Source organism: Cebus imitator, unplaced genomic scaffold, assembly GCF_001604975.1.
Source record: "Cebus imitator isolate Cc_AM_T3 unplaced genomic scaffold, Cebus_imitator-1.0 Scaffold107, whole genome shotgun sequence".
NCBI classification, from domain to species: Eukaryota; Metazoa; Chordata; class Mammalia; order Primates; family Cebidae; genus Cebus; species Cebus imitator.
Window position 1 is genome coordinate 4547 of NW_016107422.1, and position 19346 is coordinate 23892.

Sequence of the window (19346 nt, forward strand, 5' to 3'; positions counted from 1 at the left end):
ACCTTGTTCCGTTGCTGATGAGGAACTGTGATCCCTTGTAGAGGGAGAGGCGTTCTGATTTTGGGTATTCTCAGCCTTTTTAGGCTGTTTTCTTCCCTTCTTTATAGATTTGTCCATCTGTGGTCTTTATAATTATCGTCTTTATAATTGGGTTTCTGAGTGGATGTCCAACTTGTTGATTCCCAGTGCTAAAATCTGAGCAACCCACTGCGCTGGCCAAAACAGCAGCGTTAAGATTGACGGTGCTTTTCTGACTCTGCACCAAGAACCGCTGCACCAAGTCAGCAGCAAAACCGCCTCTCTGGCCACAAGAGTCACGCTGGAAACCCGTGGGGCTCCTCCGCTGGGAATCTCCGGGTGTGTGAGCAACAAAAATTCATCTGAAAGTGTGGCATCCTCTTGTTCTCTGCACTTTCACTGGGTGCTACAATCCCAAACTGCTGGTGATCAGCCATCTGGGATCTCTAAAAGATGGCAATGTTAATAACACTTTCAGTAAAAAACTCTTAATATTCTAAAGGTACAAATACACATGTACTGTGGTAGTAGTATACAAAATGTTAACTAAAAAGAGAGTACGACTTTGGTACAAGTTATATTTTTCGTTGTATATGAGAACACCTACAAGCCATATTTTTTATACAAAAAGAAGATTCACGAAGAGCAGGATCCTGATCTTTTGTGTAATCTTTCTGTGTAATCCAATGAGAGGAATGAAAAGAAAGGAGTTTCTTTTTTCTAGTTGCCTATTTATTTGGCGTTTTTTAACTTTTAAGTTCAGGGATACAAATGCAGGTTTGTTACATAGGTAAACCTGTGTCATGGGGGTTTGCTGTACAGATTATTCCCTCACCCAGGCCTTAAGCCTAGTACCCATTAGTTATTTTTCCTGATCCTGTCCCTCCTCCAACCCTCCACCCTCAAGCAGGCCCCAGTGTCTGTTGTTCCCCACTTTGTGTCCATGTGTTCTCATCATTTAGCTCCCACTTATAGGTTAGAACATGCAGTATTTAGTTTTCTGTTCCTGCAATAATTTGCTGAGGATAATGGCCTCCAGCTCCATCCATGTTCCTGCAAAGGAATGATCTTGTTCATTGTTATGGTTGCATAATACTCAGTGGTATATATGTACCCACATTTTCTTTAGCCTATCTACCAAAATATAACTGAAAGAATGCCTTTTTATTTTTTTTAAGGCATTATCTCTTAAAGTCTACTCATGTCGGCCAGGCACACTGGCTTATGCCTGTAATCCCAGCAGTTTGGGAGTCCGAGGTGGGCAGATCACAAGGTCAAGAAATTGACACCAACCTGGCCAACATGGTGAAACCACGTCTCTACTAAAAATACAAAAATTAGCTGGGCATGGTGGCCCATGCCTGTAGTCCCAGCTACTTGGGAGGCTGAGGCAGGGGAATTGCTTGAACCCAGGAGGCGGAGGTTGCAGTGAGCTGAGATCGCGCCAGTGCACTCCAGTCTGGCGCGTGGCGACAGAGTGAGACCCTGTCTCCAAAAAAAAAAAGTCTGCTCATATCAAAAATGTTTTATTATCCTTTCCTCATAACTTCTAATTTCAAACAAGCCTCATGTCTGACAAATTATCCTGCAAAAGGCATAGCAGATCTGCAGTTATCTGAAAACAATCATAGAAAAGCTTATCTTCACAAGGCCAGCTTCATCCGTTCTATAAATCATAAACTTTGGATGTGCATTAATGAAACTTAAATTCCATAATCTAATAATACATCAGCTCCTCTTGTCCAAGATGACGATAATAGTTAATATTTATTGTGGTCTTCTGTGTTCCGAGTGGATATCCTCTGTTGTATGATCTCACTTGATTTCAGCAATAACAACAACATAAGATAGGTACTATCAATATTCCCATTTTCCAGATGTGTGGGAAGATTATATTTCTTGGTCAAGGTCACATATCCAGTAAGTGGTAAAGTAAGACTCTAACCCAGGCAGCCAGGCACTGGAGCCCATGCTCTTAACAATACTCTAAACTGCCTATAATTGAATTCTAAATCAAGTACTTATACAACTGACCACAATTTAGGTTAGGGCCACAGCAGAGCGTGATCTCTCTGGACAATGGGAAAGGGGTGACTCCAAATCTATCTGTTCCATCCATGAAATTCTCCAATTCCAGGGTTCATATTCAAAAAGAAGGCTCTCAAAGCTCAATTAAAATGTAGAGATGCTATGGGCACAACCCAATATAAGTCCATATTTCATCTGGTATCATTTAAAAGAACCCACACAAGGCAATATCCTAGATTCATGTCTTGAACAACTTCAGTTCATTTTTCTGGGTTCTTTAGGCATTCAGGCCATTTCGGAATGATGAGAGAAGGGGGAAGAGGCAGGAAGAAATGCTTCCAGTCCTACATAATTATATAATAAATGCTTTGGTTCTGATATGCACAATTCCAAGGAGGGTCATGTCAACTGGGCTGGGGTGAGGATGGTAAAGGCAAGGAAGAGGCAGTGCATGCGCTCAAGTACAGACAGGTATTGTCCAGGCAGAGAAGAGAGTGGTGTAGAGAAGAGTTTTCTTTCCAGAATAAGGAAGAGTCTTGGAAGATGTCAGAGGAAAAAAATGGCAGGTGCCTCACTATCACCAGTTATTGTGACAAGCTCCAGAAGCACTTAAAGATGAGAAACCCTCAACCCTCCCCATCCATGTGAATCTGTCAAGGAGATGAATGTTTCTAGAAAATGAGAACAAAACTCAGAAATTTTTTCAAGTTGAATTAATGACTATTAAATCTGAGCTTTACAAAAAGGGAGGACAAAGTATCACTTGTTCACAACATTTATAAAGCTAAACTTCATCACTGTGTTCAGAAACCAAAGGGAGAGAAATGCCAACTTACCCTTATACAGACAAACAAGGAAAGAAATACCTGTATGAACCTAACTAAGCACCCATATAAACAAGGCAGGAGGCATCTCTAATCAAAGAAAAAGATGCTGGTTACAGGCAATGAAGAGATATTTCATATTTAACAGTACTAGAAGAGGCATTAATTCTTGTGAAAAGAATTATACATGTATACCCCTGTTTTCCTGGGGTTACATATCCATCCAGGACATACTAGAACCCAGTTATTACTCAGTAAATACAGAACCCTACTGTAAAAACAATAACGTATCTTCAATTTTTAGATGGTCTAGAATATAAACCATCCAGAGAAGAATTCAGAATTTCTTGAATTCTGGTGGTGGATCATCTTGGAAAGAAAGATACAGAGACATATAAGTAAAAGACAGACAGAAGAAACAGAAGTCTGGGATCTGAGGAAACAAACCTGAAGAAGCACTAGGGCTTGGAATGACAACCAGTCCTAGTATGGGGTCAGAATTATCAAAACTTGAGCAAGGGCTTTATACCTCCACATATTATTTGTAAAAATGCCTGCCACTACCTAGCACTCATTGTTGAAGATTTTTTTTTTAATGGAAGCTTATGTGCTCTGAACAATAAAAGATTTAGTATATCACAAAGAGCTAAGTGGAATGTTATCACAGTGCTCCACATTTCACTTAAAAATGAATTGCCAGTGTCAGATCACAAAGATCTCACAATCCAGTAGGCCACAATGAGTATCTAGCCACTGAATCTAACCAATGCACAGACTTACTTCCTTTTGGCTAAAGTACCAGAAGATACCATGATTTCCACCTTGGAGATTTCCTACATTAAAAAGACTCGCTTAACTTAGGAAAATTAAGTGAAGGCTCCCTCATCCACCTCATATGGCACCACCATGATGGTGCTGGTGGTGGTTTCTAGAGTGCGGATTAAGTCAGAATTCATTTGATCACTGATACCCATGAGCCTCTGAGTTTTCAGGCAGTTCCTCTGCCTTCTTAACTATCCTAGAAATATCATATTGAGAAGAAATATGGCCGGGCCCAGTGGCTCACTTCTGTAATCCCAGTACTTTGGGAGGCCCAGGCAAGCAGATCACCAGGTCAGGAGTTCAAGACCAGCCTGGCCAACACAGTGAAACCTGTCTCTACTAAAAACACAAAAAAATTGCTAGGAGTCATGGTGGGTGCCTGTAATCCCAGCTACTTGGGAGACTGAGGCAGAAGAATCACTTCAACCCTGGGGGTGGAGTGAGCCAAGATTGCACCACTGCACTCCAGCCTGGGTGACAGTGCAAGACTCTCTAAAAAAAAAAAAAAAGAAAGAAAGAAAGAAAGAAGAGGAGGAGGAGGAGGAAGAAGAAGGAGGAGGGAGGGAGGGAGGGAGGGAGGGAGGGAAGGAAGGAAGGAAGGAAGGAAGGAGGGAAGGAGGGAAGGACGGACGGACGGACGGACGGACGGACATTATTGTCTACTGCACTATCCACCTTTATCTACCACTTCCTACCACATCACACTGTATACAATTTCTACTTGGCCTTGAATCTCGCCTAGCCAAAACCTACTCAACGCTGAACACTCAGTTCAAGTTGCAAAGTGTTTCCAGACACCTGCAGGTCAAGTCATTCTTCTGCTTCTATGAATTCTCATGGCTGCAAACTCTCCAGCATGTTTATCTTCTGCCTTGCTCTCAGATTTCCCAGAAGTCTTCTTCCAACTATAGACTTCTTAAAAGCAAGACCATGTGTCATATAGCTTTTCATACTAGTTGAATAAGAGGGAATCCATTAATAGTCAAGTAACTGATCAATAAGCATCCTGGCGAATACACTGATTCAGAATCCCACAGTAGATTGAAGCTTCAGGTGCCAATGAACCAGGAGTAAGTATAATGACCACTTCTACTCATCATACTAACCACAAAACTATATCTAGAAAACAAGGTAGGAAACATATGGAGGCATGTTTTCCCAGTGAGTCTGTAAATCAAAGACTCACTCATTACAGAGCCACAATAACAGGAATTTCCTAAGAAGCCTATGAGATAAAATGATAATTTTTCATTTTACTCAAGATAGGAAATGCTACATCCCAGTACCTTTCCCCCAACAAACTGCTGTCTAATTATTACGGGTTTCTTGGTTTCTTTTGAGAATAAGATAGCAAACAGGTCAATGCTGATATTTTACCATGGGAGGAAATAGGATTCTAGAAAGGACAAGCTGTGCCACCCCAGCAGTCCACCAGAGAGGAACCTGACCACACCAGTAGGCACTTCTGTAACAGCGGCCATCACTGCTTTGGCAACTTACCTTAATCGTTTCCTCAGACATGGAAGCCAGTAAAATCCTGAACAGCCTAACCATTCAACTAGCCTGGGCACCAGGAAACAGCACACCAGGAGCCTCTGAAAATGACAGAAAGATCTCCTGTGTTTGTTTAATAAACAAGTATTTTCTAAGTGCTAACTACAGGCCAGGCACTGTTGTTGGTGCTACAGATACAGTAAGGAATAGGACAGCTAGGTGCAGGCATTCACCACCCTATGGGTCATCTCTTTATGCTTGGTGGACAAGTTGGCCACCTCCTAAATGGGTACATCAGTTGGATAAAGAGGTAATAAATAAGCTGTATCGCATAGAAATCTATGTACCTATATGGGTAACATTGCTGTTTCAAATTTGTTTTGGTCCCCTCTGTAATGGTAAATAATTAAAAGAGGGCATGTGCTTCTATTCTTTAAATCCCACATAATCTATATGGGCACCACTCGCCTCACTGACTGTCAAAGAGCCTTCGATAACAAGAAGTCCACACTTGACTGGTCTGTCCAGGCACACCCACACAGAGACCTACGCAGAGCCCATGCAGAGAGCTGCTCCAGCTGGTGCCCCATCCTTTCCAAGAAGGACAACACCTACAGAAGGTAATAAACATTTTTTAATCTCCACAAAATGAAAAGAAAAAAAACTAAAACACAAGGACATTTTAAGTGGCTGCTCTGAGTAGAATTTCATTTTAGGATCTCCCCCAAATATGTAGCTCTTCACTCATCCATACACCGAATCGCAATGTCCTTCACATGCCTGATAATTACCGGTTAGGCACCCAAGCATGTTTACAGTAAGAATACACATTTAGAGTATCTCTTCACAGAAACAATAGTTGGATTACAGAGAGGATTTCAGACTTCATTTTAAGCTGATCTTTGATTTACAGACTCATGTTAAACCAGCTGCTCTGTGGATGGGCCCAGGTGAGCCTAAAATGTGATTTATCTTCATGGATTAGGCCTGACCTATAATAATCTGCGCAGGGCTCCCTACTGCTATTTCAGCACTGAGTTATGAAAATTCATCCCTTCACTGTAAACAGAACCTAGCTCAGAGGGTAATAACTATGAGATGTATTACTCCTGGAATACAAGCACTCCAGAGACTCTGATTATAATGTCCATAGCTGAAGGCACTATTTCACAATTGAGATTACTACTTTCCAGATGAAAAAAACTCTGAGTCCTGGAATAATGCCTTCAGCTACACACATTGTAATCACACTCAGCAGTTCCTGTATTCCAAGAGCAATACAGGTTACCAACAGTTGGTTTGGCAAGCTGATTTAGGGAATAAAAGAAAGATGTTACAGGAGACAGCACAGATAACCCTAATTTCACATTTGCTTTATCCACTGGCTTTAGCGTAAGACTTCAACAGGTCCAATAACCATATCAATTTCACTAAAGCATAAATTTAAAAGGATAATTATTTAATAACCAAACCAGCAAAGTTTTAATGATGACAATATTGACTGCCGACCAGGGTATAGTGAGATGAACTTTACCATTCTAAAAGATAAATTTGTATGGCATTCCTAGAAACATCTTAGCAAGAGCTATGGAGAACCTCAACAATGCTCATATTCTTTGTCCCAATAATCCCACTCCAAGAATCTACCTGATGTAATCATTAGAGGCAAATAAGGGCTTATTTAAAATCTACTCATCACCATTATTTGCAGTAGGAAAAACTTGAAAATAACCTAAAGGGGGAAATAGTTTAATAAATTATGATAAATCGATATATTGGAATATTATGCAGCCTTTAAATTGAGTCACAATGGCAATACAGAAATGTTAATTCATAGATGAATTCCACAACCTTTGTTAAGCAATTTATTCAAGGTCATTCAAATTGTTCCAACATCAATATTTAACAGATACTCTCTCAGAGTTAACTAATTGGACTTCGGATCAGGTTTCTGTTTTTGAGCTATAAGGCTAATGAAGTATTGATATAATATTAAATGACTGCAAATAAAGTCTGTATCCTAAATAAATGCTGACATTATGTCTCCACATTCTGAATGAACTAAAAAGGAAAAATACACTTTTGCATACATTTAGTGAATTTTCCTTGACTTCTTATAATGCATTTTTTTTTTTTGCAAATGGAAAAGATGAATATTCATCAAGGCTCTTTGAATATATTACAGTTTAAATAGTTTGGTTTTAATATTTATAGAACATCATGAAATATAATTTTTCCATTAAAAGAAATGTATGTGATGTCAAAAGACAGCCACTGAAGAAACATAAAATTATACCACTTAACCTAATATTTAAAAGTTAAAATACAGTATTTGAAAGCACCTTGTCCCTTCAAAAAAGTTGAGAATTCTAGATCTTTCAGTTTGGTTGGCACATTTTCAGTAAAAATAAGAAAGAAAGAAACAAGCTACTCCCTCCTCATGCAAGGTAAGGACAAAAGGTTAAACTCTTACCTCAATTCAAATCACCTAAGGGAAAAGTGCTTGTTTTCTTCCCTTCTGGATAATACCAGCCACATAAAGCTACCTCACAACCTCCAAGAAACACTTCTCCTACCAACACCAAGAACACTGATGACAGCATTTCTTCAGTGACAGGCACCACTATGCAAAGTACTGCACAAGAGTTCACTCATTTAATCCTTACAATAACCTTATGAGGTTATTACAACCATCAGTCCCACTTCATAAAGGAAGAAACTGAAGTCCACACAGTTAGCCCTAACTGAGGCTAATAAATGGTAGATGCTGAAGTTGAGCTTGGGCAGCCCATGCTCTCAACCACTCTGCTTTTTCCTTTCATTCTCATTTTCTAACTGAACCATTACAGCTTAATTCCTGAATAAAGTTTACATAGCTAACTAATTTCTCTCTGGCTTGAAGAATAGCTTCTTGGTAAGGCTACATAATGTAAACAAAAAACATCACAGATTAAAAACAAAACCATAAATATACAAGAGTCTGTTCTAGAGCACTGAAAACATACAAAAGGGAGACATATGTTTAGGTATTCAACAAGTTCACTGAGCACCCTACTATGTGCCAGGCACTATTCTAGGCACTGGGGAAATGGCTGGGAAAACAGAATTATCTCTGCCTTCATGACATTTACATTAGAGTAGTAAGAGATATATAATACAATAAGCAACCTACGTATATAGTATACTAGACAGTGATATACTATGGAGAAAAATGAATGAAGGAAATGAGATATATGACAAACAATATAGGGAAAAGTTTGAAACAGGATGGTCAAGGAAGACCTCAATGGGAAGAATGTGAATGAAATCTTCACACAAAAAAGATGAGGCATAGGATTCCAACCAAACAGAAAACTGGAGAAAAATACAGGAAACTAATGTTCATGGTGCTTCTGCCATCTATCTATTACTTCAAAGTACAAAAGGAGTAAAGAAATCTGATGATGGCCACAAAAGCCATTTTAAACTTCCGTCATCAAGGCTTACAACCTTATTTGCCTACAAAGAAGTAAGTTGCCACTGGTCCTGATTTTGCCTCCTGAAATTTCCATCTTTCTTGGCAGAAAGCAGCATCTGTATAAATCCCCTGGCTTTTGACGACTATGACTTCTGTGATAAACTACCCATGTGTGTGGGGAGGGACAGAAAGATGGAGGAAGCAAATGGGAAAATGAGTTTTCCCCTCTTCAGATTAATGTATATGAAGTATACATCTGACACTTCATCAGCACTCCCGGCTGGTGTCCCAGCAGGCGGACACTGGCTGAGCATGTATTCTGCCAGCTACCAGGCTACTTAGGATGAATTGGCAACATGCCATTTATCTGAAATGCCCAATGTGTCTGGGAGAGGGAACACAACTACATTTAGCATTGCCAAGGAAAACTAGATACTTCAGGCTAGGAATTAATCTCCTCCTTGAGAAGGTAGTTAGCAATACCTTCAAACTTGCCTATGGCATTTAAATCACTAAAGGTCATGCATTTACTAAAATTCATACCTACCAAACCTCAGGGCCTTCATTTATATCTTACTAACGTATTAATACCTCTCATGTTGAGGGTCTATACTTTTCTGAAACGTATGTTGTTGTAATTGGGCGTAGAATTGTTATATCAAGTGTAATGCTATCATCTGGACATGACCCAATTTGGTTCCTTGTTTTTCCAATTCCCCCACACTTGAACACACATATCACTTCAACTTACTCAATGAATCCACAAAATACGTAAACAAATGTGACTACATGATTGCTTAAAAGCAGACTAATGAAATTTCCTTGAAAGTAGATACTAATAACCTCTTCACGAATTTTGTCACCATATTTTTTGAGTGGCCGATGTTAAACTAAACGGGATTTAGCCTGTAACATGGACTTTAAGGCTAATCACAATCGTAAGATGCACACTGACCAGCAAAGCCGTAGAGATTTTAGAGGGATGACCTTATTAGGCCACCCATTATAGCATGAAGAATCACACCATCCTGCTCACCTTGCAACTAAAGGAATCTGTCATTTTTCCATAAATAATTACTTGTTCCTTCGACATTATTTATTGAATGCCTTCTATGTGCAAGGCATTGTACTGAGTGCAGTGAAAACTAGAAAGTAAAAATCAGACAAGAATCTGCCCTCAAGGGGTTTGCAGTCTAGCAGAGAGATAATCGGCATAAACAAAGAACAAAAGCAAAGGTGTGCCATGATACCTGTCAGGCAGAGTTGGGAGAAGGATGGCTTACAGCTCTAAGACAGGGGCAATGGGGTAGAGGATCATCAGCATGAGGAATGTCCTACTGTACAACGCACCTCTGCAAACATCAATAAGAGGCATTAAACAATCTATAAAGTCCCTTTCTTCGCTGGAATTTCCTGATTTTTCTTTTCTAAGAGGTATAAATGAGGTGACAGAATTTGAGTAACAGATTGATCCAAGTTTACACAGCTATCTAATAGCAAAAGCAGGACTAGAGGCTAGACCTAAACAAAATCTCTAACCATTATTGCATTATTTCCAAATATCCAACATAATTTATTATCAATGCATAAAATTATAAGACATAATACACAGATTTATAAATCATTTGTACCTTCATCAATAAAAAATGTTTAAAATCTATTTCCATATCATATAACCCTACTAGTCATGCAAAAGTAATTTGTACAGACTTCTCAGCTGAGCCAAAGGCCAAAACAAAGAAAGGCCCACCAGCAAATTAAAAAAAAGAAATTATAATAAGCATCATATTAAATATAAAGGTCTACACTGGGGATAAAATAGAAATGTGCAAGTCCATGCTGCTAACAAATACACACATATTTATGGAGAGTGAAGTTGGAAAAATCGCCATTTTCAAACATAGAAAAGAAAGGTCCAGGCAAGAACCACCAATGGATTCTTGGGGAAAATTTTGATGAAATGCATATTTGCATTGCTTGAAGGTACCTCCCAGGTTGCTCATAGATTGCAGAGAGAAAGTGATAACTACAGTGGAGAATTCAGGCAACACTTTGACTGGATGATCAAAATTAATATCACGCAGAGGGGTAGATGGACGTGATGAGCCTCCAAACCTCATTCCCTGAGAGGACATGACAACACCAGGGTCGTATTCTTACCTGGAATGCAAAATCCTGAATCTCACCATGAGGAGAAAACAAAGAAACATGAGAAATATTCCCTTAAAAATAAGCCATTAAAAAAATTCTTCAAAAATATCAAAGTCATAAAAGACAAACACTGCAGAAAGATTCCAGATAAAAGGGGACTAAAAAGAGGGATAATTTAATGCAACACATGACCCTACACTGGAGGAGGGAAAATACTGTAAAGGACATTAATGAGTCAACTGATAAAACTGAAATATAGTTGGTAGAGTAGATAACTGGACTGTATCAGCCATAAATTTACTCAAGTTGCTAACGGTGACAACAAAAGTCTGTGATAGATGATGCACTCTCAAATAGCTCAAAAAATCATGTGTGTATGTACACATACACACATACGTACACATACACATAAAGAGAAAGGAAATTATGAGGCTAATTGGACCAGGTGTTAATTAGTCAAATCTAGATAAAGGATAAACTGGTATTCTAAGAATTTTTCTTATTCTTGCAACTTTTCCATAAGATGGGGCCAAAATTGAGAGAAATCCTCCAAACTGGGTACAGGTGTAGAAACAAGCACATTGAAAGCAAGGAATTTCACATTGCCAAATCTGTGTTTACCGTCACATGTGGGTAAGTCTAAATTAAGTTAAGTTGTCCCTAGGGAGATGGTGAGCTGCAGCAGCCTCCACCGGCACCCGCGAACACTCACCAGGCTAGCGGTGAGCGAGGGCGCAGACTGGCCCAGGGCCTGGCTGCGCATGCGCACGAGGTTGGACGTCTCTGCAGAGGCCGGCCAGGCCTGTCCCGCCACCGGGTTTGGAAGGAGGTACCTCCCTGTTGGAGTTAAAGAGAAGAAAATGTAAGTGACAGGCAGGCGGTAGCAGTTTTATTGCAATGTGGGCGGGGGTGGGGTGTCTCTTCCTGGCCAACCTTGTTCTGTATTACTTCTGCCATACCCAGTAATAACATTTATTAATAGCAACCTGGGAAAACTTGTTCTAATTAAGTCAGGAGATCCAGTGGCAGGGTCTGGCCCTGACCTCCAACATCATCTCCTGCATGAGCGTAGCCTCATCAAAGTAAGATGAGGTGTTTGTTTGTTTTTTTTTTTTTCCATCTGCCTATACCAAGGGAATGTGTTGAGGATATATATAAGCACACAGAGCATTCTCAGCATCACAGAAGTAACTGTGTGCATTTATAAGTGTTCTTTGAAAAAATCTAACATGGAAAGTGATCTAGGACTCAATTAGAAAATAATCCACAAAGTGGAGATCATGACCAATAAAAGGAAACAGAATTCTTTCAAGATGAAATGAGGCTGGTGCCTCTCCCCCAACTCCCTTTTTCTCTGAAGTGTAGGTGGCCATCCAACTATGTCTGTGGGATACATAATCATACCCATTTGCATAAATCAGGACCATCAATGTCAGTCTAGGTTCACTGAGCAATTGCCATCAACCTTGAACTCTAATATAGACATATATGCTTTTAAAAGTCAAACAGCTGAACCAATTCACACTACGTTACTTCCTTGGTATACATAGACTTGACTAACATTAACACACAAGAAATGATGGTTTTTGACTTCAGGACTGTTAGGATGGGCATGAATATTCACATAGCAATAAAGGTCAGTAAAAGCAGAGACTATGTTTGATTTTCACCTGCTTTTCCCCAATACTAGCACAATGACTGACCATAATAGCTGCTCAATAAATATTTACTAAATGATGAAGGGACGAGTAGACATTCCTTCTGAAAAAAGAAAAAAAAAAAAAAAAACCCCAGACAATGAAAAGATGGCAGACCACACAGAGAATCTCATTTGAGGGCCACATGTGTGGGGACTCCAGCCTCATTCCTCTTCAGAATCATGAGGGATTGCAGCATGCATAGCTGGTGGCCCTGCAGCACAGGTTAACATCTGTTCCTCATTCTTCCCTCAGGCAGGCATCTCACAAGCATATTGCACTAGTTAATAATAATTGCAGTATATCAACTAGTTTACCATTACTGCACATGCTAACTACCAGCACTGTCAAAGCACAGGAGCTGGGGCGTCTCCTATCAATTGTCCATGTTAAGAGGTCCATTGCTCTATTTAAGCCAGGTGCTTTCAAAATGTATATTTTAGTTTTAGAGGAAAAAAATTGCCAACATTGCCTTTTTACTCTTTTACTATAGAGTGAAAGCGCAGACTCTGGAGAAAAATAAGATCTCCTTTTGAAATCCTGCTCTGCAGCTGAATAACAGTGGGAAAGTTAGTATCTCTTGGATTTGGTTTTTCCATCTCTAAAATGGTGGCAATGGACTCAACTATCTAGAGTTATTGAGGGGATTAGAGAATTTTGTTAAGTACAACACTCAGTAAATGTTAACTATTTAGCCATAACAGTAGTAAAAATGAAAATATCTTTTTTATTTGGGATGGGCTTTTCATTCACAAGAAGAAAATGCACATATATACAAAGGAAGAAAAATTACCTATCATCACATCAGAGAAAATTGCTATCAAGACTTCAGTGATTTTTCTTTTAGACTGTCTTTCTACAACCTATATTTTCTTAAAAAAAACCGTAATACTGATTTTTGTCACATGCTTCCTGCCAACCCAACATAATAGATTGACCTTTTCCAAGCAAATAAATGTAGCAAATGTCAATTAATTTAAACAAACACTATCATTGAAAATTCAAACAAAATTACCCACTGTGGTTCTGATCACCATCTTGAAAACATTCAGACATATTTTTTGTGCGATGTATGTTGCATTTGAAGTCTAGAATTTTAATCTTTTCCTTGCCTTATTTTGAAATGTGAACTAAAAGCTGAACCAAGAATGGCTTTGAGAAATAGGTCCCCTGTAGGCCCAAAAGCAGGTAATTAATGAGGAAGAGCAGGAAAACTATAGGCTACATTTAAGAATGCTGCATTAAATTACTGGAATAAATGGCTTAATACAGAAATCACTCAGTATTTGAAGGACTCACTTGTAAACAATATATAAACCTCTAATAATCTGAATCCATTTTTTCTCCCTCCTATCTTGCTCTGCTTCCATATGCTTCATTTTAAAGAAAACTGTGGGTAAATTAAAAAAAAAAAAAAAACTTGGAGAATTTAATGTAGTAACAGAAAAACAATTAAAGGCAAAGTACTTTTATTCAGTGAAGAATGTCACAAATCTTTTTTTCCGTTAGTAGAAAATAATTATTTGGCTGGGTGCAGTGCTCATGCCTGTAATACCAACACCTTGGGAGGCCAAGGTGGGTGGATCCCTTGAACCTAAGGGTTCAAGACCAACCTGGGCAACATAGTGAGGCCCTGTCTCTACAAAAAAAAAAAAAAAAAAAAATTAGCCAGGTGTCGTCCCAGCTACTCAAGAGGCTGAGAAGAGAGGACCGCTTGAGCCTATGAGGTGGAGGTTGTAGTGTGTCAAGTTTGCACCACTGCACTCCAGGCCTGGGTGACAGAGTGAGACTCTATCTCAACAAATAAAATAATAATAATAATACAAGCCAGAACATAACTATTAGACTGTCTCTGTATAATTCCCCTGATGTGAGGAAATAAGTTTATTCTTTTCTGTATACCCAGTACCTGCTATAGGCCCTGGCACTTAGTAGATGTTCAATAAATGTTAGCTGACTGAAATGCAGTGAAACTATACCATTATAACAATACTTGATCAAGTTTCAAAAGGAAGAAAACTACTGAACAGATAATTTTCTTAAATTTCCTTCGTAAGTATAACATAATAGCTAAAATATATTGAGGTCTTATTATATATCAGGTACTGCAACATCCTAATAATTGTATGTAATAGGTATTATCACCTCCAGTTTAAACCCACAGAGGTACATAACTTTGCAAGGGGATATAGCTACCCAAATGGACAAAAATCAGGATTCTGACCCAAAAGCCCAATGTACCCCAGGAAAATATTCATCACATATGCTTGGCGGAAAACAAGTTACAAATTAAGATAGGATTATTCTATATTTATACAAAAATAATATATCTAGAGAGAAAAGTACCTGGAAAGATGGGAGCAGAGTGATTCAAACTATAGGCTTGGAATAAAGCACAAAGGGGTCTGCAATACAGTTTTTTTGTTTGTTTGTTTGTTTGTTTTTGTTGTTGTTTTTGAGACAGGGTCTCACTCTGTCACTCAGGCTAGAGTGCAATGGTGCAATCTTGGCTCACTGCAACCTCCACCTCCCGGATTCAAGCGATCCTCCTGCCTCAGCCTCCCAGGTATTAACTTTTAATAATTCCTAGCAAAAAATGTGTTCTGTATTCCTGCATGGCAAACTAGCTAGGAGCACATTCCCTCCACTCCTCAATATGGTAGTTCCTACGGCGCAGGTCAGGGACCCCAAGGGTCTGGGTGATTGTCGGGGACTCCTAGGTCCTGAGTTGGAAAGCAAGGAGTCAGGGGAGAGAGTTGATGGGGAATGGAAGCAAAGAGGCACCACAAGGAATCACATCATCATTTCAACATCAAAGTCACAGCAACAGCGACTGGGAAAGGCTCTCTCTCTGCCAGTGGGAGAGTGGAAGAAAAGCAGGCATAGCTCCCAGGTAAGGCCTCAGTACAGGAAATTCATGGAAGCTAGGACCCTGGCTCAATGAAAGCAGGTATGGCTCAGTGAGACCAGGCATGGTTCAATGAGAAGCTGGACTTTGAACAGAATCCAGAACCAGCATCCAGCTCTGAGGAACACAAAGAAAGGAACACCTGAGCCATGCCCTTTCTCTCCCCACACTCCAAGCCACGCTTTGAATACTGGAGTTTTGTTACATCTCACAGGGTACTGTAAAGCAAGCAGACACCACTGAGAACAAGCATGCATGCCATCTCGTCCTTCTCTGAAATCACTCAATTTAACATTATTTCGTACATTTTATTTGTGCTATCTCGTGTAAGTCCAATCTCGGTAACAAGACCAAAGGTGTGTCTTCAATTCCTTTGTTACCTCAACAGCCTAACCCAAAAGACAAGACTTTGACATCCAATAACCAATTTGTCCATAGCCCACATTCTTATCTAGCACTCTCTTCAAATGTAAGAGGATAAAAAGATCCTTGCCAGTAATGGTAAAAATTAATTGCTCTAGTCGTGGTTGACTTTAACGTTGAGCTCTGAGTTCGTATTCTAAACTCCCAAACTGATTCCATCACTTATAACATGAACTTCTCCAAACCTCAGGTTCCTGAGTAGAACAGGGCCAAACTTGTAGGGCTGTTGTAAAATCCAAAAATAGAAAATATAGAATGAATACTCAATAAACACAAGCTTAAAACATAAGAAACACCAAGAGCTACCAAACACACATTAATTCATACACTGAGCAAGAAATAAAATTTTGTTAAGCCACTGGAAAAAATAAATTGGGAAACACTTATATACATATACAGCGAAATGCTTATAATCCAATGATGGGTTAGATTTTAGATGTCATTATTTGCATAGGTTTTGTCCTGAGGAATCATATGAATTTTATAAATTGGAGGGTCTGTTAATAAAACACATGGGATATTTTATTCCTGCCTAGACCCCCATTAGTGTTAATAGAGAAAAGAGGACAACAGATGGATTTAAGACCATCATTAGAAGGCACTAACATGATACCATAGTTGATAGTGATTACATCAAACTTTATATAAATTCACTTTTTGATGACTATCAAGAGGCTCTAAAAAGTGTGTTGCTGTTGTATTCATGCATCATTTGCTGCCTACAATTTAAGAAAATTAGCATCTGTCAATGGCATTATTCAACTGCACAGGGTGGAAATTAATGGATAATACCATTTCCAATTTGTTGTATGAGAGGTTAGCTTGCCTGGCAATCTGGCTGCTCTATTTTAATACCGAATTGAGCTTGTTGTTACAACTGGAACTGGATTAGCTCTGTGTTCTTTGGGAAAATGTTTCTAAAATTCTACTATGTTTATTGAAACATGTAACAAATGTTTTCTACTGGCATGACTAGAAATTTAGAAGCAATAAACAACCGTCTGTATTAAAGTTGGAATCAGCTGGCTAGATTGATATAAGAACTTTTCAGGTCTCAACTATAGAGGTGTGGGTTATTTGAATGGTCTTTTTGTACTGGTTATTTTTGCTGTTTTAGCCAAAGGGCCTCTAGCTAACAGAGTTAGAGTGAGAAGTTCTGTAGCCTTGTACATTTATAGGTATAGTAAAATAAATACATTACTGAATCTAGACCCAGACCATGCTTTGGTTCTATCAAGGCTATATATGACCTCCCCTGGAATATGTTTTCCTTTGTTTCCATCCTGAATTCCAGGAAACAAGAGGCAGGACTTCAGGACTTCAAAAAGCATGTTTTCAACATAAGATACACATTTTTCTGTTTGTTTTATTGTTTTGTTTTTTGAGATGGTGCCTCACTCTGTTGCCCAGGCTGGAGTGCTGTGGCACAGTCTCAGCTCACTGCAACCTCCACCTTCCAGGTTCAAGCAATTCTCCTCCCTCAGCCTCCAGAGTAACTGGGATTACAGGCACCCACCACCACGCCAGCTAATTTTTGTATTTTTAGTAGAGACACGGTTTCACCATGTTAGCCAGGCTGGCCTCGAATTCCTAACCTCAAGTGATCTGCCCACCTCAGCCTCCCAAAGTGCTGGGATTATAGCTGTGAGCCACAATGCCCAGCCAAGATACACGCTTTCAAAGCACCCCAAAGCTGGAAGTATCCCTGTGAAGTGGAAAAATACCAAGTCAGCAATAATTTTAGCAGAATGGCCATATAAAGAACTAAATACAGCCTCTGGAGATCTACTTCATCATTGGAGAATAATCGTACCTGACTACATTTGAAAGCTTCCATTAAAAAAGTTCCATATCACCTGAAGTGCCACATATATTTAGTAGCCAGTCTATAATCTTACATTCTGGGTTATTTTTCTTGGACTACAAGCAGGACATCAAAGAGAAAATAAGACCTAGTAACTACATAACAGCACTCTGTTGATACGACTTCTGCTTCTCAATCATACAGGAGAACTCTGAAAAAAATGTGTACATCCTGCTAAGGTACCAACCAGAAAAAGGGGAAGCTGAAGTGGCCCAGATATTGCTCTCAAGGGTTTTGGGGAGAAATTAAGGAAAGCCGTAAAAGGGATGCAGGAAGAACAGGGGTAGCACTACAGAAGTTAAGGGACTAGAAACAAAAAGAGCAATGGCAAGCTGGCTCTGAATTGATGCCATGAGCAGGCAGACTGGGTACGGACTCTGTTGCCAAACCTTGTTCTCTCATCCTGTATCTTTACAGGTACATAGTAGGTTAATAGGTTTTGGCTACCAGCCTCTGTTTGCCTACACATCTCTCCTGAAGCTCTCTCAGAAGCTCCCAGAAAGATCACACCTACCACTAACCTGGGAGGAGGGACATCCTCACCATTTTACCTTCGTCTGTGTCTAGTAAAATCACCCTTGCTTAATCTCACTTCTGGGTACACAAAGGAAGTAAAATTAGGGGCTCAAATAGATATTTGTACTCCCAGGTTCATAGCAGCATTGGTCACAATCGCCAAAAGGAGGAAACAACTCAAGTATTCATTGAGGGATGAATGGATAAACGAAATGTGATACATACAGCAACGGAATGTTACTCAGCCTCAAAAAGGAAGGTGACTCTGACTTGTGTTACAACATAGATGAACAGCAGAGACATGCTGAAAGAAATAAACCAGTCACAAAAGGTCAGATATTGTGTGATTCCATTAATGTAAAGTACTCAGAGCGGTCAAATACATTCTTTCATGGAAAGCATAACAGTGGTTGACAGGGGCTGGGGGGAGTGGGAAATGGGAAGTTCCTGTTTAATGGGTACAGAGTTTCAGTTTGGGATGATGAAAATGTTCTGGAGATAGTGCTGATGGTATACATGTAAAAATGTTAAATGGTAAATTTTGTTATGTGTATATTTTACTGCAATGTTTAACCTGTCCCCCATCCCTTGCTTGGCCAATACCACTGTACCTTAAAGAAGAAAAAATATGGGGATCCTTTTTGTTGTCCAAAAGGTGGTATCCACATTAACTACACCACCACCTGCTTTTGCAAATTATACTTTATAACATAACCCTCCCAGTATTTTAAAAGTTAGGGGAAATGAGATTTTAAAGAACCTGTCAAACTTAAGAAATGAAGAAGGGGCAAATACCACATAGAGTCATTGTCTGAATCTGGGCAGGGTCCATGACTCAGCAGCCATCACCCTAATTCCATCACCATCAAGAGATTCTTCTTCTCTGCCCCATTGCTCACTCCTAAACATTTGTTCCCTCGTCATCATGACTCTCGTCTTCATGGACAATTACAGCCTCCCTTATTCATCTTCAGCTGTGTTCCCACAACACAGAGACATGGTTCCCTTCATCTTCCACTTACATGGGTGACTGACTTCCAATTTCTTGTCCTCACTGCAAAAGAATGACCGTACCTAGACAGCATCAACAATGCTGCTACATCACTCCTCTTAATGGCATAAATGAATACAATTTGAGAAACCA

At 39.4% G+C, this 19346-nt stretch overlaps 1 protein-coding gene across 1 annotated transcript in view; it reads right to left on the bottom strand.

Moving 5' to 3' along the window:
* Positions 1-208: 208 nt before the first annotated feature.
* The window catches only part of MAST4 (microtubule associated serine/threonine kinase family member 4), a gene marked incomplete at its 3' end in the record, with an annotated part of 191642 nt that continues 172504 nt past the window's right edge, over positions 209-19346 (bottom strand). Inside the window, exons 3-5 of the mRNA XM_017537835.2 lie at positions 11507-11631; positions 5737-5797; positions 209-351 (exon numbers count right to left, since the gene is read on the bottom strand). Of these exons, the coding sequence (XP_017393324.2) occupies positions 209-351; positions 5737-5797; positions 11507-11631 (329 nt within the window). The remainder of the gene's footprint in view (positions 352-5736; positions 5798-11506; positions 11632-19346) is intronic.